This window comes from Nelumbo nucifera, chromosome 1 (genome assembly GCF_055504915.1).
Source record: "Nelumbo nucifera cultivar China Antique chromosome 1, China Antique-T2T, whole genome shotgun sequence".
Taxonomy (NCBI): Eukaryota; Viridiplantae; Streptophyta; class Magnoliopsida; order Proteales; family Nelumbonaceae; genus Nelumbo; species Nelumbo nucifera.
This window is the reverse complement of record NC_142649.1, coordinates 189,799,150-189,826,017: the sequence shown is the minus strand read 5'-3', so window position 1 is coordinate 189,826,017 and position 26,868 is coordinate 189,799,150. Positions and strand designations below refer to the sequence as shown.

Sequence of the window (26,868 nt, the reverse complement as noted above, 5' to 3'; positions counted from 1 at the left end):
TTGGTAGCACATTTATGGTCTTGAAGGCTACCTATCAGAACATTTATGACTTTGTAGAGTGTAGGCTGTAAATATGTCATACACACATTAGTTTGAATAGAAATAGAGAAGAAAACTAACAGCTTGGGTTGAGAAATGGTGATTAGAAGGCCTGATCCATGAAGTAGTGCTGATAACCACATGTAAACCTATTGATTTTTTTTTTTCTCTTTTGATTCCATTTGTTCTAATGCATAAGGGATGAAAAAAGTTTTGGAAAAATATTTCAACTATTATTTTTGCCCCTTTTATGGTCAGAGCTTTGTTTTCCACATCATTTACATTAAAAGACAATGTGGAAAGCTTTTCACTATAAGGGGTGAATGTAATAGCTGAAAAACTTGAGCCTGAAAAAATTGTGTTTGGTACAAGGTACTTCTGCCAATTGGTTTGGCTAATTGGCTGAAATATGGGTTGACCGGAAAACTCTTTAAAGGCGGAAACCCAAAAACCCAATCTACCAATAGATACATTGATAAGCTCATCTCAGCTCAACATCTGTTATTGAAGATTCTCTTATTTCTGTCCACAAGGTCCATGAGATTGCTGCAGGCACCAACTCTGATACAACCTTGCCCCTCTTGCTCAGTCCCTGAATTGCTAGGCTAATAAAAGTTCTTTTAGGGACTTTAGGAGATATTGAACTCAAGCTTGCAGCCCTTATAAGGTGAATCCATAAACCCCTTGCCAGCCTGCAATGAATGAAGAGATGATCAGCACTTTCTCTGTCCTGATTGCACATCACATATGAATGATCCTCCAGCAGAATCCCCCTTCTTAGCAGGTTTTCTTTGGTTAAACACCTCCCTGGAGTTGTAGGCCATGGTGGGAACCCATTTTTTGTTGGCACAAGAGATTTCCAAATTAAAATACTGGGGAAGTAAGTAATTTGAGGGGCTCTCAGATGTCTTACAATGGACTTAACAGTGAATACCCCATCACCCTCCTATTTCCAGTCCACTCCCATTCATCCTCCTGCTCAACCCTCACCATCTGATTTGGCAAGATCTAAAACAAATTCAGCATACTGTCTAGCTCCCAATGCTGATGACTTCTATGGAGATTGGGCAATCAAACCACATTGCCTTTGTTAATAGATTCAGCTACAGAAGCATCTCTATTAACATTCAGCATATATGGTTGGGGAAACAGCTCCCCTAAAGGTCTCTCTGTGCATCACCTGTTTTGCCAAAATTTGAATCTATTAACCAGCCAATTGGTTTGATATCAATGATAAATTTTCAGCCAAAGCTAATTGTTTCTTGTGGAACATTATAGGATTATGATACTTTCAATGCAATTGGGTCCAAGTCATACAACACTCTTATGGGGGAGCTTGTTGCCCTTGAAACAAGAAATACGAGTGAAGAACATAAGAGCAGCCCTGAAGAAGATTGTATTGATTTTGCTGCTGCAACTACTGCAACTTTGGGAGTTCCATCACCATGCATTTCAAGGTGTAAATCTTTTGATGATTCTCCACATTCCATCTCAGGGCATCAGAAAGCAAGGAAGGGAGACATGGAGGAGGAAGCAGAACTGTTGAGAGTATTGAAATTGTCAGAAGCTGAATCGGCAACTTCAGTTGGCGAGTGTCCATCACCCCATGCCAATGGGAGCAATAGGCCTGTAAATTCAGATGGAAGTGAACATATGAAGAGTAACACATCAGAAGCCCTTGCAGATATGCATGTTGGGTGTAATTGTGATGATCCTCAAGTCCACCATCAGCTAGAACCATCTATATCACAGAATTTGAATGCTTCCAGTGGTTGTAACACTGATTTGATATCCTCTGAAATTATTTCAAGAGGATCTGGTCATTCATCTTTTAGTGACAGAATTAACCTTGATCAGTTAACTAATAATAAAGAACTGACAAGGCATTTTGCTTCTGCTGAAATAATGGAGAACATAAGAGATGAGGTGATTGTCCAGAATCAAAGTGAACTTACTTGTTCTATTGACATGGATCCTTCCTCTGCATCCAAAGATCATATGCTTACTGGTGGAGAGGAGCAACAAATTCAACAAACATGTATGCAAGTTACTGCCACATCTGAAGTTCACTGTGAACCAGCAGATGATCAAAGTGGTTGTGAAACAGCAGTGCCATCTTGCCCATCTGCACCAAATGCAGATTTTGATGTTTCTAGTGGTGGAAGCCAGCGTAAGGATAATATAACAAAGGGTGCCACCTCAAGCCTTGATGGCAGTGAGCCCATATATGAAGGAGAGGAATGCATACTAGATTCGGGTCTAAAAATTTATGAAAACCGAGAGCCTATGTATGAAGGTGAGGTGGTTCTTGCTGAGCAAGCTGACAAAGGCGGACAAGATGACTTAAGTCCCAAGGATGAAATTACTCAACAGAAAGGTTAAATCACTTAACACATCATGATCAATCTTTTAATTGTTTGGCATTCGTGTATATAAATAACTTTCTATTTAAATATCTTCAGGGGAACTGATTAGGAACTTCTTAAAAACCAATGCGAGCCAGCTGACCATATACGGGTATTTTGATTTTGTATTTTTTGGAAGTTCATTCCATAAACCTGAGGCCTCTTTGTTCTGCTCTCTCTCTCTCTCTACGAACAGAACTGAAGCCTTTATGTTCTGCTTTACAGCCTATTATTAGTTTCTCCCTTTTATTTTTATTTAATTTCTTTTGCAGCCTATTTTGCCTACAGGAAGGTCTGAAGGAACGTGAGCTTTGTGTTTTTTTCCGTAATAATCACTTCAGCACTATGTTCAAGGTCAGTTATGCCATATTGTTTCCCTTCTTTTTGGAGGGTTTTCTTGTAGTTTCAATTTATTTTTGTTGTCTCTTGTCTACCAAGTACAGATCATTCTTGTAGCTGTTGAATTTTTGAAAGGTAAATCTAGTATAGTACATATTTTGTCAGCATAACTTGCAGGCTAATTGTAAATTCTTGATTCTGTTTGCAGTTTCATGGTGAACTATATCTCTTAGCCACTGACCAAGGTTACATAAATCAGCCTGATTTGGTTTGGGAAAAGTTAAATGAAGTAAGTATGTTTCCATCTTTATTCTCTTTGCCAACGGAATGCAGGGATAAGTACTTCTGAGAGCTATGTGGACCTTTCTAAATGTTTGTTGCCATCATTCCTATTGTCTTTCCACAAAGGGGGAAATTCTCCAGGAGTTATAAATGCCATTTCTTGTTTTCTACTCTTAACTTAGAACTATGCTTTTTCAGGTAAATGGAGATACAGTGTTTATGACGGGCAGCTTTAAGGAGTTTAAAGTAGAAAATCATGTCAATGACCATTGGGATGAGCAAAATGCTTTGGCTAGTACTGCTGTATGGAGCTCTTTGACCATCAGTCATTCTGAAGTTTTTATCAGTGGTTTCCAAGAAATTAATGCAACTTTTTTTTGCCCCAGGACTATATTGCTAGAATAGATAATTCGACAGGAGCTGGTTCAACTTTAAAGTAATTATTCTTCACCAGTCTATCTATTCTTTCCCTTTTTGGAAGGATGAACCATCACTGTTTTAAGTATTTAAATCTTAAATACACACATGAAACCCATCTATGAATGTCACTATGCAAGGGAACTGTCAAATGGTGCCAAGTGCATATTTTATATTATCTTATAAGGGAAATGCTTGCTAGATTCTGATTCCTTCAAAGATTCAGCAAATCTTGAGGATCCAACCAAATCTTGAAAAGAGTTGTCTAAAATAATCTTGAGAAGATTTGCATTGAGAATGAATCTTTTGCATATCATATGGGGTCTACATGCGTTGGCAGTCAAGTTCTTGGGCTTTCTGGAATGGCCTTAACTCACATTTATTTAGCTTGAGGAGTTTTCTGAATACATCAGATTTGTCAAAATCTAATTATTGGCCCATTATGACAGCAACTAGAAGGCCTGTATAGATCTAGAGAGGAAGGAATGGGTTTGATTTTCCTTTCCTCAACATTTCCTCTTTGCTTTAACCTTCTTTTTCTGCCAGCTTTAGAAAGTTTTGTTTAGCTGCCTTTTAAAATCTAATCACACACACAAGGATAAAATTGGCTCAGAGGGTCCTGAATTTGCAGTGGATGACAAAGTGGCGATCATCTTATCTGGTTTTTGTTATGCCATACCTCTAGCCAACAGCTTGGCCTTAGGTAGTCTCCCAATGTTTCTGTTGACACTGTAATTCATCTTTGACTTTGAGCCTTTTGAGGGGACATCAAGAGAAAGTGTGTACACTGTGAACAGTTTCAGATGAATCCTGAATCCCACTGCCAGATTTTTTTTGTTTTTTGTTTTAAGTGAAATAAAATTTATTAAAAGAAAAAGAGGCAAGGAAGGTGATAAGAAATCACCCAAAAGGAGAAAAAGAAAGAAACAATCAAAACCAAACTCTAAACCTTCAAAACACCTCCAAATGAAGCTCCAGTAGACCTCCCCCAACCAAACCAACCTAGAAAAAACTCTTGAAATATGAATATTTTGATGAGTCTTCTGCTTTCTGAAGTGTCTTACAGTGTTGTGAGGTTTCTCAAGTATCTGGTAGTGGCAGATCCCACTGCCAGATTCTTGAATCAGCTTGAACTGGGTATGGTGCACTTTTTTGTGAAGCCTTAGCGCCAATGCTTAATTGTGACCATTGATATTCTTTCAGAACCTCCCCTGCTGAACTACTCATGGGGCCCATTTTATAGCAATCCTAAATCACCACCTATTCTCTATGAACAATAATATCATATGGAGCTGGAAAATTGACCTTGAGAAGATATTTCTGGCTTTCTGCATCATGTATCAGCCCCAAAGCTGATTTTATCCCCACCTCTCAACTTGTATTGCACACCCATAAAGGTCCTATCTTCACCAAACTCCCATCCCAAATGTCAACTTCCATACTTTATTGTGATAACCTTTTACTATGAATTATCCATTCCTTGACTGACTTGCCACCACCATTTACTTGGCAAAGGGATATTGACTTGTCTCAAGCCTTCTAAGCCCAGTTGTCCAGCATTCCAGCTTTTTTTTGGGAAGCAAGCCTTCTCTTAATTGATGACCTATATTACTTGGAAACTGATTGAAGCTTTGGAATCTGACATGGATACAGCGCTCAGCAATCCTGAAAAAAATAATATCTGGGGACTTTTCTCCTATGCTTACTTTTTTTGATGATATATTTTATGCTCTTTAAATGATGAGGTAACTAATGAAAAAGAAATATAAAAATATCTTTTATGTTCAAATTTACCATTCAACTTTGAGGTTCTTTAGTCACATATTATAAATGTTACAGAAAGAAGAATCCTCAAGTGCCATGTCATTATTGCTGTTCATTTGTGTTCAATATGGGTAAAGCACCTATTTTAAAGTGTCCATGTAACATAAACTGATGAAGTGGAACTTTGATTCATCTTGTTAATTGTGCTAAAGGAAATCTCTTGGATGATTTTCAAATTTATTATTTGTTTCTACCACCACCAGGATTCTGAATAGAGAAAGGAGTTGAGTGGTCATGTCTGCTGAAGCATCCTTTATCAAAAGTGAATTTATGATTTGGTTAGTTAAATGGCTGTCAAGGGACATGTCAATCCGTGTGAATGTGTGAGATGGGTGAGGAGATCTTCCAATAGCTTGGCAGATAGCTTAGCTAAGCAAGGGGTTCAAAGAACACATGTTTTGGGCTCATTTGTAAATTTGATTTGGGTCAGCTTATTGAAGCTGGTTTCTTTCACAACTTCTTGTTGTATCCATAGTTTTTATTCTTTTTTTTTTCTAATTAATGAAATCATTTCTGTGTTGCTGATCAAAAACAAAATGATTTGGTTAGCATACGACCTTCCAGTAAGAGGCCAAGCAAGCAATGGTAAAACCTTGGGCTAAGTGTGAGAAAAACAGGTTTCAGTTTGTGAGCTGCCACTTTGTGCAAAAAATTGCTAAAGCTTAGGTCCATACCTAGTCCATCCCTCCCAAGACCCAGATAACCAGGGCCAGCATTGGGTAATGGCTCTATCCAATGTTCCAAAAAGTGGATCTTCTTTTACATTTGGTTCTCAGATTGATTTGTAAACAGATCCTGTCCTCCAAAGGCAGCCCCATGTATTATAATGGCAGTGGTGTTGCATGGACTCTCCTAGACAAGTGCAGGCTCTAAGTTACAATCTGAACAGCTCATTTATATGGCCCTCTAGATCTGCAAATTCTTTGGCAGATTTCTTAGCTAAGACAGATAATGTTGTGGATGCATTCGTGGGAAGAATTACCGCCGCCGGCAGCAGCAGTGAGGGGGGGCCCACACAGCAGCTTATCTTGCCACGTCAGCTCTTCTTGCCAGCTTGCCAATAGTTTACTTATTCCAGTTCTATTCTTACTTATCTAGTTCTGTTCTTACTTATCTATTAGAGATAGGAACTGAGTTCTGTTAGAAGTCTGTTAGAAGTAGGAGTTCTGTTCTTACTTATCTATTAGAGATAGGAACTGAGTTCTGTTAGAAGTCTGTTAGAAGTAGGAGTTTGATTTAAAGTTGGATTGTCCTAGCTTAGTCGAATGGAGTAAGGAGTCTCCTCTTGTAATCTCCTATTTAAGGAGCTGTGATTTGGGAATAAAGTATTCAGTTTCCAGTCAAGAGAAGGGTGAGGAGAGTTCGGGTGGTCTCTTGGACAAATCACCCATTCGGTTTTCCACAATAGGGTTTGCACGCAAGGGAAGGCGCAAGGGGGAGCAAGAGGTTCTCCCCGTGGACCGACCTGTGACGAGATCCTACGCCCGGGCCCATAACATTCTGGTATCAGAGCCTACTGTCATGGGGGAACAGGAGCTGCTGTCTTCCAGGGTCCACGAACTGGAACATAGGCTCGCAGAAACCAGCATGGAGGTTCGTGAAGTCAAGGATGATGTCTGGGAGCTGTGACGCCTGCTGGAAGCATTCCTCTCCAACAAGGAAAGAAGTTTTGAGGGAACCGCCACCACAAACAGTCGTCGTCCGGACTGGGCAGAGACGTCTAGCGAACAGCAGACCGCTGCCCCGACAGCCGCAGTTATTCCCAAGTATGGCTGGCTGGAATTCCCATCTTACAATGGCACTGGAGACCCGTTAGGATGGCTGTATCACTGTGAACAGTTCTTCCGTAATCAGCGCACTGATGACAAAGATAAGGTCAGTCTGGCCGCCTTCCACCTATCAGAAGAGGCGCAACTCTGGTTCTACCGACTGGAGCAAGAAGAACCCGGGCTCAGTTGGGGACAATTTAAATCATATTGTTTCCTCAGGTTTGGACCACCGTTGACAAGCAACCCGCTGGGCGAGTTAATCAACCTCAAGCAAACTGGAACCGTGGCAGAATACCAACGCCAGTTCCAAACCCTTCTCGCCAGAGCAACCTCAATTCGCGCATATCAGCAAGTCGATATGTTCACCGTGGGGCTCGTGGAGATGCAACACCCTCCCAACCTGGTCACAGCCATGAACCTAGCACGCGCCTTCGAACGCAAACTACAACTCGGCCACGGAACCTTCAGTATGGGGCAACCTCCATCAGCATGGGCATCCCCGGAATCACTCGGAATGGCTCCATATTCAGCAGCCAGCCAAGAACGGAAGCCACAGACGAGCACCAATTCCAGATCAGCATCCAGTGTGGGGAGCGGCGTCGTTACACCCCCTATTAAGCACTTGCCCAGGGTTGAGATGGTAGAACGCAGGGCGAGGGGGCAATGTTTTAATTGCGATGAACTCTACTCAGCAGGGCACAAGTGCAAGAAACTTTTCTGCCTCTCGGTGAAACAAGAGGAAGATGAGGATGAACCCCCTTCATTGGAACCCGATCCAGGAGGGCAAAGTCATTCCACCTATCCGGGATTCCTTTGACGGTGTTTCCCGACACCCATCCTGAATTCGAGCTTGAGGACAAGCTCGTAGTCCAAGAGGGGAGTAATGTTGTGGATGCATTCGTGGGAAGAATTACCGCCGCCAGCAGTAGCAGTGAGGGGGGGGGCCCACACAACAGCTTATCTTGCCACGTCAGCTCTTCTTGCCAGCTCGCCAATAGTTTACTTATTCCAGTTCTGTTCTTACTTATCTAGTTCTGTTCTTACTTATCTATTAGAGATAGGAACTGAGTTCTGTTAGAAGTCTGTTAGAAGTAGGAGTTCTGTTCTTATTTATCTAGTTCTGTTCTTACTTATCTATTAGAGATAGGAACTGAGTTCTGTTAGAAGTCTGTTAGAAGTAGGAGTTTGATTTAAAGTTGGATTGTCCTAGCTTAGTCGAATGGAGTAAGGAGTCTCCTCTTGTAATCTTCTATTTAAGGAGTTGTGATTTGGGAATAAAGTATTCAGTTTCCAGTCAAGAGAAGGGTGAGGAGAGTTTGGGTGGTCTCTTGGACAAATCACCCATTCGGTTTTCCACAATAGGGTCTGCACGCAAGGGAAGGCGCAAGGGGGAGCAAGAGGTTCTCCCCGTGGACCGACCCGTGACGAGATCCTACTTCCGGGCCCATAACAGATAACCTGAGAAAATCTTGTATGAGGAATACTCAGACCAAGGAGTAACTTGTAATATTTACTTTACAATCCTCTGTTGCCTTTGGGCTATTTTTTGTCCCATTCTATCCAGTATTTTTTGGTAGTATGGTGCTGTTTTGAATGGAATCAACACTGTTAATCATAAAAAAGGTCTCTCCTAAACAAATTAAATTTCTGTGTCAGAGATGTGTTAGACACCAATACTCCATGGATTCTTGAAGGATGCTTGGATGTGACATTTTTTTTTCTTTTTTTTTCCTTGCTTATTCGACATAAATGAACAGTTAATAAATACAAAATGCCATTTTCCCTATAAAATGTTATAAAATAACAAACACAATGTTTAGACACTTTTCTATAGGTTTATAATTAGACCTTGCAATCGGGTTGGGTGGGTCGGGTTCAAGTTGGGTCAAGGTATTTCGGGTTGATTTTGGGTCGGGTTGAATTTCGGGTTGGGTTGTCAAATGCTAGACCCTAACCCTAAATGTTCGGGTTAGGGTTGACCCATGGGTCAATTCGGGTCATCCCAAAAAATAATTGAAATTAAAAAAATAAAGAAAAATTACATGAAAAATGTCAAAATTAAAAGAATTAACCTTAAAATTCCAAATATAAAAAAAACTTGAACATTTAACAATTTAAAGAGTAAACAATAAAAAGTAAAGACTAAATAGAAAAAATTAAAGAGTGGAAAACTTCTAACAATGCATAAATAATCCCAATTAGACTTGACAATCGGGACAGCGGGTTGACCCATGACCCAACCCAACCCAACCCAGTTTTTTTTTTGGGTCGGGTCGGGTTGGGTCATTTTCACATTCGGGTTGCTAAATATGAGACCCTAACCCTATTTTTCGGGTTGGGTCAGGTCGGGTTCGCGGGTTGGGTCAACTTTTTGCCAGGTCTATTTATAATGTTAAAATTCAATAAAATATGTATTATTTTAATAGTTTATTACTTTTCAATAGACATCCATGAGACCTTACTTCTTTGTCTTGCTGTGTCAGAGTCCTGGATATGCTTCAGATTCTGATTCTCATGTCTGTTGTGTATACGTAAGACTGGCTGTAAGGCTGCCCACATTGCAGCCCAGAGCTATAGCTAATTCTTCTATATCCAGCGTCTTCCTGTTACCATAAATTTGCTCTTGGTTAATATGAAGGCTGAGACAGCTTTAAACCATCATAAAATGTGTTTTCAATATAACAGCCTGTGACATCTGGATGCTTGTGCATTCCTAGTGTGCTGGTGTCAGACATGATACATGCCTGATACATAGTTTTCAAGGCGCCAAGGTGAAGCTAGGCGATAGGGGAGTGCCTTGTTGCCTAGGCGATGCATTTTTTAAAATTAAAAAATATGAATCCTAGGGTAGATCCCTAAGTTTTATAGTAATAAGTAGTGATCTTTAACTAATAATCACCAAAATTCTCATGAAATAAGTATAAACCCCATATCAATAGATAGAAAGTCAACATATTTATTTGATAAAAAAGTTAACATATTTATGAATAGAAAAATAAGAAAGTAAAATACAAACATAAGGGTTGAGCCCTTGTTTTGGTCCTAGGAAGAAGTCCTATTGATTGTTCTTGTGTGTCAATTGGATAAAATCTTCAAGTTATTTTTATTTTTTTTTTGAAAGGTGTAAGGTAAATTTATTCAAAATAGAAAGGAGGATACAACTAAATCCTAGCCAGAGAAGGACTGGCCAAGGATCAACTCAGATTACAGACTCCACAGGGATTGGGACCTGAGTAACTGGGGCACATTCAGGCGCTTTGAATTCAGAGTTTACAGACACCCAAGAAACCAGCTTGCTCACTGCACCCTGCATCAACTCCTTTTTGAATTTGTTACAAAAGATTCTGTTGTTTCTTTCAGACCAAATGGACCATAGGAAAGCTGCTGGAATAGTTCTCCACGCCAACTTTCCTTTCTTCTTGAGACCCCTGATCTTCGAGCAGCACAGAAGGTCTTTCAGAGTGCCCGGCATAACCCAACAGATCCACACAACATTCAGGAAGTTCTCTCACACCTGAGAGGAAAGTGGGCAGTGGAGACAAAGGTGATCTGTAGATTTGGGCAGAAGGCCACAAAGCCCACAAGATACATCAGGAAGCTGTAAACCTCTTCTTTCCAAATTAGTTCTAGAAAGGCACTTATTTAGAACCATATTCCAAACTAGAAAATTAGATTTGGAAGGGCTGATTGGATTCCAGATCTGATTGATAGGAAAGCCCGTAGAGCCTGAACTGCAAGTTTGAGGGCCAATGACTGGATTGAGAAGCAGCCATTACCACTCCACTTCCAGCTCCATTCATCCTCCAAATTGACAATTTGACATCTATCCCCTGAACCAAGGGATTCTCCAAACACCGGAACAGGAGGGGTAAGGCCTCACCAAGGGATTCTCCAAACACCAAACTTACCAATTTAGGTTTTAAAGTCCTAAAGGGTTCAAGACTATGTCACTGACTTGTGTCTTGATTGAACTCAAAACAGATAAGAAAATAACAAAAAGAAACTAGAATAAGAATAACAATATTAATACTATAAATTAGCCCAATACAAAGAAGCCCGAGAAGCCCCTTGTTTAGCCAAAGAGTTTGCGAAGGCATTTGCTGATCTGCTAATCCACTTGAAGTTGACTGACATATTCCTTGTGATCCATTTTACTTTTTTCAAGAGGTCTATGTAGCCCCAAACGGCACTGTTCAGATTCAGCAGCCAATCCCTACCACCTTGGAGTGCACCCCAAGTTGGTTAGCAATTTGTAGGCCTTGTACAGCTGCTTCTCAGTCAAGTCATTGGGTCTACTCATCCTAAAGGGGAGGTGGCATCTCGTGCCTCCAAGGCTGATTGTACTCTTCTTTATTCTCTTTAATAAAATTATTTACTCATTCTTAAAAAAACAATATTAATACTATAAACCCACAATAAATAATTTAGTTTAACAATATTTATTGTACTACTATTAATAAAATAAAATAAAAATGTAAAATATTGTGTGGTGTCTTTCGTATAAATATGTAAGCGTTTGGGTTAGGCAACTCTCCAATAACGCCTTATCGCCTAGGCATCGCTTGACAACTATGGCCTGATATAACACCAGATACTGCATGAAACACTTATAGGTATACTCTAGCATTAACACTTCAAAAATATGTAGAATTTTATGTTCTTATAAATCATTAACATATTGTAAAAAAAATCTGTAGATGTTAGAAACTTAATTAAATTTTTTGGCAATTAATGGTGTGTGTGGGGGTGCATCAATGAACTTAGATGTAGGGAAGAAGATTACACTTCTTAAAAAGAGCTGTTGGAATACCAGTTGGGAGAGGCTAGTTATACTGTGTGATAGGGTTACAGAAATAATTAAAGATGATCTAACAGAATATGAAGATGGTCATGATTGAGGTCATAACCCTAAGAGTGGGCGAGTTGCACATTGGGTTAAGGCTTTGAATCTGTTCTCAGACTTTAAGATTGATGATTTCTTCAAAGCTTGGGGGGCTATAGCTGCCTTACCTTCTAGAAGATAGATTGCAGTGGGGGCCAAGGGAGGGAAAAAGGGACCATAAAGTTACTTGGGAAGTGGTTTGTAGGGCTATAGCTAGCTAACATGTCAGTGTTGAAGATGCTAGTGGGTGTTGGCAGAAGATTGGAAAAGATGACGAGGGACTTCTTGTGAGAGGCATGGGAGGAAAAAGGGACCATAGAGTTAGTTGGGAAGTGGTTTGTAGGAGTAAGGAGTTTGGTGGTCTAGAACTATATAATTTATTACAAAGGAATTTGGCATTATTGGGTAAATGGCGGTGGACATTACCTATGGATAAAGATAAACTTTGGGCAAAAGTGGTGGTAAGTATTCATGGGCTTGCGGCTGATGGTTGGGATACTGCCATACTGGTGTTCATTGTAGGGCTACTTGTGCCTCTCCTTGGAAGGTTATCCATGCTGTTATGCTGTTCTTGCCTTTTGTCAGGTATGGCCATTGTTCTGAAACTGATATAAAATTTTGGGAACATGTTTGGGTGGGGAACCTTCCCTTGAAATTCAAGACTTGACCTTGATTGGGATTTGGGCTTGAGAAGGGGTGTAAGGGATTTAGAGCTAATTGATGTTTTGGACTTGCTTCAGGTCCTTGATGGGTTGTTTTTGGACCCTTCCAGTTCAGATAGTTGTATTTGGACCCTCTCCTCCTCTGGTGTTTTCTCTTGTGGCTCCTTTTTTAAGGTTCTAATCCAACCCTCTAATAGCTTGTGCTTTGCATTTCATGTTAAGGAGGTTTGGTGTAAACCTGTCCCTCCAAGAATTGGAGGCTTTTATTGGGAGGTCTTCCTGGAAAGAATAAATACTTTTGATCTACTTCAAATGAAAAGACCCAAATGGAGCTTATCCCCATGCTGGTGTGTTCTTTGTAAGGCTAATGGAGAAACTTGCTTCCACTTATTAATCTCTTGCCCCTTTGTTAAATCTGTTTGGGAGTGGTTTTTTTCCTTGTTTGGGTGTAGGTGGACTCCCCCACCTAATGTGCAAAGCCTGTTTACCTCTACTTTCTTTTGGTGGCCTAAGAAAAGAGGAAGATTGCTGTGGAGATGTGTAAGAGCTGCGGTGAGGTGGACTATTTGGGAAGAACAAAACTCCAAGATGGCAGAATTTTCTCTGAAAAGGAAAGAAGCGAATAGGGAATTATTGAGAGGATTCTGATTAGAGTGGTCCATTGGGTGAAGACTTTGGAGCTTTTTTGTTGATTTCTCCTCAGTTGATGCTATGAATAACTGGAAGGCTGTGGCTAGTTCAGATTGTAATAAGACTGTTTTAAGATCTCTTTGGACTCCATTGGATAATGGTTTTATAAAGTTAAATGTTGATGGGAGTAGTGCAGGAAATTCAGGTCCTAGTATTGGTGGTGTGTTTAGGAACAAGGATGGAAAGATTATTGGGTTATTCTCAGGTCCAATTGGTGTGGGAGAGAAAAGGGAGGAACTGGCTTCAGTGATTTAAAAGGTGTACCTAGGTGCATAGGCAAGGCGCATTTTAGGGTAGGCGCCTCGCCTAGGTCCTAGGCGCAGCCCTTTCAAAGGGCACATGCCTGGTGCGTCTTGTGCCTTATCCCAGGCGTGCGCCTTTTGAAAATTTGACGTCTTTTTGCATTTTTTTTTTGTCTAGTGGCTGGGCCGGGGGCTTCACCCCTGGACCCCCGTATCACGCCCCTTGAGGCAAGCCCAAACAAGTCCACTTTACCCCCTATTTGGTAATGTTGTTCATTCATTCATCCTAATAAAATATCTTCTTAAAAAGCAATTAAAACTATAAATCATTATTTTTGTGTGAGAACTAAGAATTTAAGACCTAATGTGGACTTGTTTGGGCTTGCCTCGAGGGGTGTGGCACAAAGGCATCTCGTAGAATCAGGAATGTAATATGTTTTACATCACATTAGCTACTTGAAGTAATCCAATTGAGAAAAAAAAGAGATTGTGGGTTTTATATGCTTGAAAATGTTTTATATATTTGATTTTATTTTTAAATTCTCATTTGAATATGCTTTACATGTTATATTTATGTATTTTAATTTTAGATAATAGGTTTTTAAAACATTTATTTTAAAATTTAAGTTTATATTTTTATTAATATTATGTTTAATATTTTTATTTTTTTTGCATTTTTTTGAAACTTTTGGCTTTTTTTCTTGATTTGTTGACATTTTTTATTTTTAGCTTTTTTTTTTTAATTTTTTGCACCTTGAATAAAAAGGTGTGCGCCTCAGGCGCAAATTGACCCCTGTGCTTTTAAAACATTGACTGGCTTCTGGATCTTCAATGGTGAGAGGAAGAAATTCAAATGGTTTACACAAAAGTGTAATTCAGCTGGGTCAAAAGGACTGCTAATGCTTTTGCTGATGTTCTAGCAAAACAAGGGGTGGGAAGAAATCAAATGTTTTGGGCACAACTGTAATTTGTATTATATTTTTAATTCTGGTGAGGAGAGGTAAGAAAGGTTACCTCTCTGCTCTGTAATTCTTCTTGGATTTTAATGAAATGTTGTTATTGATAAAAAATTAATTAAATTTGGCAAGATGTAACTTGAGCATGTGTCTGGGATTTTTAGGAAATAAAGAGTCTGTAGATGGGCATAACGGATAATAGCTACTCTTGAATGAGTGTCATTCTTTGCATTTGCTTAGGCTTCATTATGAGAAGATAACTCCTTAAGAACATGGACTGGTTTCTGAAATCTTGAAGATGCCTTTGACTGCAGTTGACCCTTGGGGAAATGACATGGAATTTATCCATTCTATGCTTAATAACGTTGTTTCATAAAGTGTTTAATGCCTTCATATGAGAAAATCCTTCTTACTTTTTTGTAGTGTTTTTAATATTGCCTGTTTATTGTTTATTAATCCTCTCCTATTTGTGCTGTAACTTTTGGCAGTTCGGATCTTCAACTTGCAATAGCTCTACAACAACAGGAGTTTGAAAACCAGCCCCAGCGGCATAATTCACAACAGCCATCCGTTGGTAGTTCAAGGCTTGTAACTAGCCCTCAGGTAATATCTGGAATGCGCTTTTTGGTTGCTTTCATTTTATTTTATGAGCCTAATCTTGAGCACTTTGAGTTACACATGTTGGATTGTAAGAACCTTTGGTGCCAGTGTTCATTACCTAAAAAAAGAGATTTCAGAATGGATACATATAAGGAAGATCCTAGAAAATGAAAAATTTAGACCAGAAATTAAGAAACTATACAAGCCAGCTGACAGTAATAATCAAGCAGGAAATTAAGAAACTATACAAGGTATAAGATAAAAAAGTTGAAGTTAATTTATTAACAGACAATCTTGAGATACTGAGGAAATTACATTTCATATTTCTCTGATGATCCTCCTGAAAAAAATTTTATCCCAGGTTTGGTTGCTAGGCTCTGAAACTTTAGAGGTTTTCTCTGTTTTGACCAACAGTAAGAAGATGAGGAAAATGGAAGAAAAATAAAATGACAAAACTATGAGAAATCTTTATTTTTCTGTCCTTATGCTTAAATATCTCTCTTTAGGTATCCAAACATGGCCTGGTTAAAGGGGTCAAGCTCAGGCAGAAGGTGGTTATAGACTTAAGTAGTTTGAATGTCCTGGACCTACCTGCATATTATAGCTGGCTTTTATGAAGGTTCAGAGTTAGCAGTCCAGTCCTAGTTTCAAGATATGGTGTTATGTTATGTCAGTTATTGGGACAATTTTTTTTTGGGGGGAAGTTGGTATTTGCAACAGAAGTGCAATTTTCATTTCTGTTGATTCTCGATTAGGGATTGCTTTGTTGTGTGGTTCAATTTTAGCTTCATATGCAAGGCCTTGCATCCTTTGACTCCTTTAATTGAGTGCTGCCAATTCCAAGTTTTTTTCTTCCCTCCATAATGTTGGTATTCTTGTTGTTCATGGGGTTGAGATAATTAGTCATTCAATATTGAATATATGATATATAAAAATGACATTAGCAAACAAAGCTTAAAGTGGAGGAAGCAACTGCTTTTATGGGGCATCTGTCCAGAGTGTGGACATGGATTTGGTTCCACTGGTTTGCAGGTTTCTTCCAGTGTGGCAATGGAGAAACCTGCTTTCAGGACCAAATAAGAACTGTGAGATGTAATTTGACTATTATTTTAGGAATTAATCTAGTTACAGGATGCAGGTCAGGTTGTTGTTTTTGATTTGGAGAACTAGTGCTACTGGAGGCACAAATTTGGTAGGACAAAGTCTTTTCTAAAGCAAAATCCTTTTCAGCATTCAGGAGTTTTGCAAAATGACTGGTAAACCTGCTATGTCATTAGGAATTATGGATAGCCCAAAAGAATATTTTCCTACTCATCCTCATTTTGATGATGCTACAAATATCTTTTGTAGTTTAAACTGGCCAGAGGATATTTTGGTAAGAAGGTAGATATTCTGGGGAAGAGGAAAGGTTCGTGGAAATCCAGTGAAGCAAAAAATAATTGGATCTGGGTCATCACTAAGTTCAACAGTTCTGCTGAGGAGGAGAACATGGTTGAGACTTCCAAGACTGAATCTAAAGACAAGAAAAGTTCCAAGAAATTCAGAGACTTTAGGTGTGGAAGTGGTGTGTCAATGACAAGAAGCATAGTGGTAAGCTACATTCGAGCTCCATCCCAGCTTGAGTTCTGACGAAAATCCAGGGAGGGAGACATCAGCTAGCATGGCTATAAGTGTTTTCAACCAAACATTGTTGGTTTATGGAAGTAGAGCTGATCATCCTGGTGCTGGTGAGCTTGGAAATCACAAAGAAAAATTCAAATGTAATCTAGTGGCAGTGGAAAAAGTAAGTGCAATTTTTTTTTTTGGAGGAAAAGGAAAGATGTGGTGATGTTAGAGAAGGGGATGGGAAGGCTTGTGATTTAAGTAATGAGACTCAAATATCAAGAGTGCAGAGGGAGGGGTGGTGATTCTTGATAAGGAAAAAGAAGATGAGGAGAGGTTGGTGGAAGACAGGTGAGGATAATATTTAGGAGGGGTTAGAAAAGGTAAAGGGAGGGAACAACAATAGTGAAAAAGGAAAAAATTGTGATGGGGAAGGTTCCAAGTTGTATCATAAGAAAAGGAAATTTAGGGCCAAGCCTTTGCAAGATAACATTCAGGGGGTTGCGGATGTTGAAACTTTGGTAGGCAATGATGAATCAAGTGAAGCAAGTGATAATGAAGTGATTATGGATGGGATTCATGAAGTTAAAGGGACTGTCAATCCAGTGCTTTAAAAGGCGTGCCTAGGCGCACCTCTTTTAAAAGGCCCGCGCCTGGTGAGCCTAGGCGTGCGCCTGATGCACCTTGCGCCTCAGCCCAGGTGTGTGCCTTTTTAAAATTTTGCACTTTTTTCTTTTTTTTTTTGAGTCTAACGATTTGGCCGGGGGCTCCGCCCCCGGACCCCGACCACGCCCCTCGAGGCAAGTCCGAACAAGTCTATGTTAGGGTCTGAAATTCTTATTTCTCACATAAAAAATAATGATTTTACAACTTTCATTGCCTTTAAAGAAGATATTTTATTGCAATGAATGAATGAACAACATAAGCAAATAGGGGGTTCTCAGAGCTTTGGTTCACTCGGAGAATGAGATGAAACATACCTTATGCGGTTGGTTGGTATTCTAATACTTTGAACTTTGTATGACTCGAATTCTGTTGGTCTTCTTCAGTTCTTTAACTTTTGAATATCTCGAAACCCTAATAAAATAAGCAGCTACAAATAAAAGATAATATTTTGTGAAAGAAATAGTAGAATGATAAAGTGTAGCATGCCTATATTTATATTATACACTAAAATATAAAAAACATGAAAACATTATAAAACTTTGTACAAGTGGTATATAAATCATTTGGCGTTTGGGCGAGGCGAGCCCCAAAAAGTGACTAGAGACCTAGGCGTTGCCTTGACAACTATGGATTGTGTTCTAAATAGGGAAATACACTGGATAAAAACCACAGAGCTCTTTCAGCAATTCTCCTTTAGTGATCTTTGGAGAAACTGGTTATCAGTAGTAAGTTGCTCCTCCACTAAGATCAGGGCAGCTGTGATGTGGCTTCCCCCATCTGCAGGATCTGTGAAGCTGAACTTTGATGGGAGCAGCCTAGGCAATCTAGGACCCTCTGTAATGGGCGTGGGTGGGTATTGAGAAATCAGAATGGATAGGTAACCCTTCTGCACTTGGGTCCTCTGGGACATGGAGATTCTCTTAGGGCAGAATTACTAGCTGCTGTCCAAGGAATTCTTTTTGCAGACCAGATAGGGGTAAAGCAGTTGATTATTGAAGGGGACTCAAAGGTAGTTGTGGGCTGGCTGAATAACCCCCAGAATGCTGCTTGATGTTACCAAAATGAAATCTAGAAGTTCAAATGGCTGATAAGGAATATGTCTACTTCTATACAGTGGGTGGGAAGATCAACAAATGCTTTGGCGGATGTGTCAGCCAAGCAAGGGGCAAACAGGGAAGACCTTTTCTGTGCTCAATTGTGATCTGTGTTGCTTTTTTTTTCCTTGTATCTTGTTTGGGGAGGCGTGAGTTCGAGGGATGTCTGATCTTTCAATCTCAAACCTTTTTATGATATAATAAAATTATCATCATTTATCAAAAAAAAAAAGTTGTGGGGTGATGTTAAGGTTCAAAGTGTCGACACACATCACCTTTTTTTAGTTTTTTTTTCAAAAATATGGAAGGGGGGAAGGTTAAACATGGTTTAATGTATAAAATAAGAGGTTTTGGGATTATCCTTAAAAAAGCGTTTTGGCACCTTGCCGATACAATATGATACACCTGATATGGGGTGTATTGTGTCGATACTTTGAACGTGATGTTCATATCTTGTTTATGTTTTGTAGGGAGGATGTCTTTTGGTGCTTGTATCTTTTTTTTTTTTGAAGAATGAAGAAAAATTTTATTAAAAAGAAAAAGAGGTACAATTTAAGAGGTGACAAGATGGCACCTCAGCAATACAAAACTACTAAGGACTAAAAAAGACAAACTGCTCACTATTACAGTTCTGAATTTCAACAACATTCCAAAATTTCTCCCCCAAATCAGATCTGCTAATTTGTTCGAATTCAAGGAGCACCAAAACCCAATCTGGCACAAATTGCCCAACCAAGGCCACCAGAAGCTCGATGTATTTGGACTTGCCTTCAAACAATCTCCTTTTCCTTTCATTCCAGAAAGCCCAGCACACAGAAAATGGGATACAGCTCCATACTATCCTTGATTTCCTGCTTCCATTGATCCTTGGCCATTTAGAGAACAACTCATCTGATGTCCTTGGCTGGAAAACACTAACTCCAAATAGGACAGAATAGAACTTCCATATAAAATTTGCACACTTGCAGGAGTAGAACAAATGATAAACAGTCTCTTCTTCTGAACCGAAAAGATAACACTAGCTTACCAAGTTGAAGCCCCTTCTTTTTAAGTAGTCTGAACAGAAAAGATAACTCTAATTAAGTCAACACTAGCAAATTTGCCAGTGTACTTTTTGTCTACCTTCAAATTGCCTGTTAAGATTGCAAACCAGTTTGAAAAAAATAATGAGAGATTTTCTGTGGGAGCCTGGAGATACCAAAAAGGATCATAGGGTAAAATGGGAAGTGGTGTCTAGAAAGAAAGACAAAGGGGGTTTAGGGATTGGAAATATTAGAATAAGAAGTGCAGCTTTGTTAGGCAAATGGTTATGGAGGTTTCCTAAGGAGCAAGAGAGTCTATGGCATAAGGTGATAAGAAGCATTCATGGAATGGCAGCAAACGGATGGGACGCTGGACTCGACCCAAGGGCTTCGCGTTGTTCCCCGTGGAAAGATATTGTTGGTATCTTGCCTTTATTCTATCCTTTCATCAGGTATGATGCTTGTGTGGGTAATAAAATTCTTTTTTGGGAAGACTTGTGGATTGGGGAATCTCCTCTTAAGGATAGATTCCCGAACCTTTATTCCCTTTCTTTGAAAAAATTTCAATTTATCTCTTCTTTTCGTACTTCTGGGGATTCTTGGGATCTGGGACTAAGGAGTGGTTTGAGGGACTCAAAAGTGGAATCAGCAATTGATATTTTTTCTCTTCTAAGTTCAGTTTTTCTAGACCACTCCTCTCCAGACAGTAGAGTTTGGGCAGAAACTTCTACAGGTAGTTTTTCAATGCTTTGGTCCTTTCTCCTAACCCGGTTTCCTCTTTTCCTGTTAAAGAAGTTTGGAGCGCTCTGGTCCCCCCAAAAGTAAGGGCTTTTTGTTGGGAAGTGATTCTCCAAAAAATCAATACCTTGGAGGTGCTTCAAAGAAAGAGACCAAATTGGTGCTTGTCACCTCATGTCTGTATCCTTTGTTTGAGGAATGGTGAGACGGTGAATCACCTATTAATTTCTTGTCCTTTTAGTGCTCTAATTTGGGATTGGTTCTCCTCTCTCTTTGATTGTAGGTGGAATCCTCCCACAAGTGTAGCGGATTTATTTGACCCTAGCTTTTTTTGACAACCAAAGAAGAAAGGAAGGGTGATGTGGAGAACAACGAGGGCAGCTATCTTGTGGGCAGTATGGGAAGAGAGAAACAATAGGATTTTCCAAGGGAAAGAAAAATCAGCTTCTGAAGTTATTGAAGGGATCATCATTAAGGCAGTACATTGGCTGAAAACTCTTGACTTGTTCAAGGATGTCTCTATAGATGATTTGATTAGAGGTGGAATATTTTAGCAAGATCTTCTACTTCATCACCTACCATACAAGCAGTTTGGTCTCCTCCTTTGCAGTGTCATGTCAAACTGAACTTTGATGGCAGCTCTATTGGGAACCCCGGACCTTTGGGAATAGGGGGTGTGTTTAGAGATGCGGAAGGAAAATCTTATCTCTGTATTCTGGCCCAATAGGTGTGGGGGGCTCGCTTAGAGCTGAAGTTTTGGCGCTCCTCCAGGGGCTCAGATGGGCCAAGCAATTGGGTTTCCAACAGTTGGAAGTGGAGGGGGATTCAAAATTAGTAGAGGTTGGATGCAATCAAATAGTTGGGAACGTGGTCCCTTAGACAAACAGGTAAGGGAATTATTGAGCCTCACAAGGGAGCTGGATGCAAAACTATATTGGTCTAGGAAGTCAGCAAATGCTTTAGCTGACTACCTAGCAAAACAGGGGGTGAATCGGGAGTTTTTGTTTTGTGCAGTGTTGTAAGATTTTTGTTATTCAGGGGTCACCTTTTCTTTGGAAGGTGACAGTTGTTTCTTTTGGTTTTATCTAATGAAAGTTACCGTTTCCTATCAAAAAAAAAAAAAAAACTGTCCAAGGCTACCAATCATTCAAAAGCTTCAACTCTAGGAGGAACTGGATTTCCCCATACTGCTTCCACCTAACCTGAATCCAGCTGATCTTTGACTAACCAGGTAAAAAGACTTCGCTGTAAACTTTCCATCCCTATACTCTTTCCAGTTTCCACCAATAGACCATTCCTTGAAGAAGCTGAAACCTCTGGTTAGGGGTGATCATCAAAAACTGAAAAATTGAACTGAAAATTGCAGTTAACCGAACCAGTAGGCTAGGTTTTGGTTAACTAATATGAAAAACAGGCGGCTAACCAAACTGACTGGTATATATACTTATATATATTTATGTTTATTATATATATATTTCATATATATTTTGTATTATCTATATATTATAAATAAATATATATGCATTATATATAGAAATACATTATTTATAGTATATAATATATTATTTATTATTTTAAATATATTTTATTTATAGTATTTATATTGTATATTTATTTATAATATATATTATAAAAACCAAAAAACTAATTAATCGAACCTGTTGAAAACCAAACCGATCAGCCAGTTAGCCAATTGGCTTCAGTTCAGTTTCGGTTCAGAGTTTTCCAAAAACCAGTGTTACTGGTTTGGTTTGGAAACATTCTTCCACTTCCTGATTCAGCAGGGGTCTTCTAAATTTAGGACTCCACATGACCTGATCACCCCTCATCTCATAACATTGACTGACCATAACTTGATAATCAGTCAACCTGTATAACCTTGGGCATAGCTCACACAACTTCCCTACCCCACACTCCTCTTCCTCCCAAAATCATACCCTTGACCCATCTCCCACCTTGTATCTTCTTGTCACGTGTCTGGATGTTGTGTTTTTTTAGATGGGGCTGGTCTTTTGTATCTTCCTCTGTATTTTCTTTTTTATTTTAATAAAATTCTCTTTTATTACCAGAAAAATTACAAATATCATATTGCCATGGATTTCTTTTTTCTTTTTTTTTTCAAAATGTTTCCTACCTTTTGAAACACCTAAGTTATTTTCAGTCTTTTGAGTGCGGATTCAAGTATTGAAACTGGACGAAGGACTTGCTTTTTATCTGGGTTATTATTGGTGACATAAGAACATTTACAAATATGTGAATAAATATGAAATGAAGATTTGGATCTGAATGAGAAAATAACTTTCAAACGTTTATGAGCTTTTATGCATGTTAAATAGTTAGATCATGTGTTTGCAATAAGTGCCAATTATGTTCTTTCTTTTAGCTTCATAATACTTAGGGGCATCAACCCCCTTCCCTCTCACATTCATCATTTCCTCCCTCAATTCATCAACTAGTCTCCAACCTTGATCCTGCCCCTGCCCCAAAACTTGTCTTATAGTTACCATCCTACTCCAACTTGGACTTATGTTTTTCTGGACATTAAGTTGGGCCTTTGAGTAGGGGTGATCATTTGAAGCACTTCTCGGGCCTGCATCAGGCCCACAAATTTTAGGGCCAGGCCTAGGTCCAATACATTAGGCCTGACCCGCACTTGTTTATATATGTAATTTTATCTTATTTTATAATAAATATTATAATATGACACCTATAATACATATTATATATAAATTTTATACACATTAAATAAAAATATTATATATTTAATATTTTATATATAAAAGCCATAGGCCTGGCAACCCGGGCTGGGCTGGGCCGGGCCTGGGCTCAGGCTATAACCATATCACAAGAGCAAAGTCTGGCCTATGCTTGGCCCATGATCACCCTGTCTTTGGGTCTTCTTGTTTTAGATGGCATATTTGCCTTGTGTATTAATAATGTATTGTTTCCCCCAATAATATTTTAACACTAGTAGTTTGTTCTTTCAATGCCATTTTAACCCCACCCAAGAATATTTTAACATTTTTAAACTCATGGTGCTCTTTAAAAGCACCATCACTATTTATAAATATTCTTCCCTGGATTACTCGGATTTCCGTCATTAGAATTTAGTTTTATGACATTGGTGGCTGGATGAGAGAAGCTAATATTTATAATCTCTCTTGATGTGGTTAATCAAGAAATCTTATTCAACAAGCACTTGTAATGATGCAAAGAGCTCTTGAATCCTCATCTAGCAGGTTTATTATCTAGAGAGAGCTGATCTCTCCAGAATCCAACTCAACGAGATGTTCACTCTAGAGGCCAAGGCTCTACTTTGATTTGATAATGAAACTCGAATGGTCCATCTGACTCAATGTTTTAAGAGGCGGATGAGGTGAGGCATGTGGTATATGCCTTGAGGTGAAGTGGAGCCAAATTGCCTTGCCTCACCTACTTTTCATACTCAGCAAGAGGCTTATGCCCTAATTGTGATGAGGTGTATACCTCATTGTATCGTGCCTAGAATTGGTGAGGCGTGTGCCTCATTTATGTGACATTGAATTTGGAAAAGTAAAATAATAAAAATATATTAATCTATAATGTTGGTCAAAATTTAAAAAAAGCTGGCTTATTTATCTGGTTAGACTAAGGGGGTGTTATACAATATGAATGCCTTTTGTTTTCATTTGTTTTGAAATTTCCATATCAGCAAAAAACAAAAACATGTTCTTGAACTTTGTTTTTGTTTTGAAAGGCAAAAACTAATAGGTTTTCTTTCAAAAAACAATTTCACATTTTTTGAACCATCAATAATGGTTTTTAAAACAAAAAAAAATTGTAGTGTAGAATTATATGATTTATGGAACATGATGTTAAATAACCAAATAAAAACATGTTTTTTAAAACCAGAAATTCAATAACATGTTTTTGGTTTCAATTTTGAAAACAAAAAACACATACACAACGGAGAACATGTTCGTTTTGAGAAACAATCTATTTTTAAATTGGATGGTTTTGGTTTGTTTTGGAAACCAGAAAAACAATTCATGTTGTAGAATGCCCCTAAAGAATCTTGTATAACTCTCAACCCAAAGAAATCACATGTCCACATGTGATAATAGTATCTTCATTACAATGTTTTAAGGCCTCCTTTGTTTGCTGGGGTAAGTTGGTTAACTGGTAAGCTGACCACAACCGTTCTTTTTTTGTATTGGGTCCCATGGTAAATGAGGATTCTCGAGGGTGTAACTGATACCTTCCCTCAACTTGGGTTGATCAATTATCCATCTGCTGAACCATGTTGTAAGCGCTCTTGCCCTCTCACCTCTCTCTTGACCTAGGGCTGTCAGCGGTTCGGGTCTGGTTCTGGACAGGGTAGAGCCGTTCCAAACCGATAGTATTGGAATCGAACCAGACCTGATCAGTTCTATTATTTCAAAACTGGTACTGAACCATTTAGTAATTGGGACAATCGGTATAACCCGATTGAACCTGATTTAATACTTAAGACCTATATTTTTTTACAAGAAAAAAATATTTTATTCAATAACCTATTATCAGTAAATGTGACAAACTGGAAAATGTAAAGGGTTTTAGGTTTTAAACGTGCCTAAAATTACAATATTAGATATACAAAATACTTGTATTACATGTAAAATATAATAGGTATATATAATCTGTTTGGGTCTAGTTGGTTCAGGACAGCCAAAACCGGTCCCAAACCGATAATAACCGAGACAGAAAAATTAGAACCAGAATTGACCCATTGGAATGATTCATAGAACTAGAACCGTTATAAACGGTTCGGGTCTGTCGGGTAGACCTGACCCATTGACAATCCTATCTTACCCAGGTAACTGTTAAGTGTACAAGAATGCTGGAAGCATGCTTACCCAAGCAAGGTTTACCTGGGAAACACTTGCCTGGATAAATGCACTTACCCAAGTAAGTAAAAACTAACAAGGCCTAAAAGGTGTGCGAGGCATATGCCTGGATGCACACCTCAAGGCTCAATGCAAGGTGCTCAAAAAAATGCTACGAGGTGTATGTTGGATGTGTGGGTGCCTTTGAGGTATATGCCTCAGATGAATGAGGTGTACACCTCTGGTACACACACCTCAAGAACTATACCTCACGTCTCTGGGTAATGGAATGCCTTGCATCATGTCTATGCATTTTAAAACATTGTTTCATCCATATGTTCATCCAATTACAAGTCATAATGGGACCCACCAATCTATAACTAAAATTGATAATTGTGATTTTTCTATAAATAAAAATATAAAGATAAATAACATAGAAATTATTAATACAATATTATTTTATTTAGATAGAAAAGGTTATGAATGTAAAATAAAATACAAAATAAAATTTAACGTTATATTAAAAAGAATGTGTATAAAATAAGTATAGAAATGTACTATACAAGAAACAAATTGTATCAAAAAATGTATAAGGAAATCATAAATAAGTTCAGTTTGTTGTATTTGTATGAATAAAATAGGACTTGTGCAAATTATGTAAATGGATATTCAGGTAAAAAATTCCAAGCATGAAGTAAATTAAAAAATAAATTTTCAAAAATAGGATTTATGCAAATTAAGTAGATGGATAATTTTTTCAGGTTAAAAAAATTCCAAGCATAAAGTAAAATAAAAAATAAAATTTCAAAAACATCATCATCTAGCCTTTTCCCAACTATATGGTGTTGGCAAATGAATCTTTTTTTTGCTATTTTGTTCTGCTTAATGCCATATTCGTTGTTATTTTTTTTATCAGTTTATCCATTGTTAATTTTGAGTGCTTAAATCATTTCATACTATTTTGACCCATGTCCTTTTTGGTCTGCCCCTAGCCTTCCTAGCTCTTTTAACTTATAACAGATCACTTCTTCTTATGGGTGCTGTAGGTGGTCTTCTATGCACCTTACCAAACCATCTTTTTCTATTTTTCTCATTTTATCACTCTCTCAAACTCTGCCAGTGTGGGCTTATCCTACACTGCCGGTCCCTAGCCCGGATAAAGGAGGGGGGTTGTGGCAGGTTGGTAGACAGCATTTAAAACTTTTGCCGAACTCTTATGGTCATGGATCCAAATTCCAAAATCTCAAAACTATAGAATTCATATTGAAACAAATATATGTGATGTCGTAGTTTTCAAGGTGCTAAGGAGAAGCTAGGTGATAGGGGTGCCTTGTTACCTAGCCACCTATGAAATTCATCAATGTGTGTGTGTATCTTATGTGCATAAAGATGTGAATATGCTTGTATAACATATTTCTTGTGTGTCTGGGTTTATCTATGGCATGAGACAACTTTTTTTTTTTTTTATTTTATTACTTTAATTGCCTTTTTTTATAGATAAAATTCAATTGATTTCATTAGAAGCAAATGATAAATAGTTTGTTACAAGCATCCCAAAATGAGGTGCGAGATGCAGCCTCACTCATTGATACAGAAACATCATAAATTTACTATTGGGCCCAGTACAACTGTTCCCTAGTTGTCTCATGCGCGAGGTGCATGAGACAACTTGAAGCATGGGGCTAGCTTATTGACATGTTCCAAAAAACTCCCCTTGAAATCCATTTGATTTCTCTTTACGAATAAAAACATGTACTCGGGGTTTTTTCTGGTCAAAGTGTCTAACCATGTTTTT

At 38.5% G+C, this 26,868-nt stretch overlaps 1 protein-coding gene across 1 annotated transcript in view; it reads left to right on the top strand.

The window, feature by feature from the left end:
- Nucleotides 1-26,868, top strand: part of LOC104596216 (uncharacterized) — a 32,068-nt gene that overhangs the window by 2,668 nt on the left and 2,532 nt on the right. The window contains exons 5-11 of the mRNA XM_010257283.3: nt 1,318-2,416; nt 2,502-2,556; nt 2,717-2,798; nt 2,992-3,072; nt 3,264-3,368; nt 3,452-3,501; nt 14,996-15,110. Coding sequence (XP_010255585.1) covers nt 1,318-2,416; nt 2,502-2,556; nt 2,717-2,798; nt 2,992-3,072; nt 3,264-3,368; nt 3,452-3,501; nt 14,996-15,110 — 1,587 coding nt within the window. The remainder of the gene's footprint in view (nt 1-1,317; nt 2,417-2,501; nt 2,557-2,716; nt 2,799-2,991; nt 3,073-3,263; nt 3,369-3,451; nt 3,502-14,995; nt 15,111-26,868) is intronic.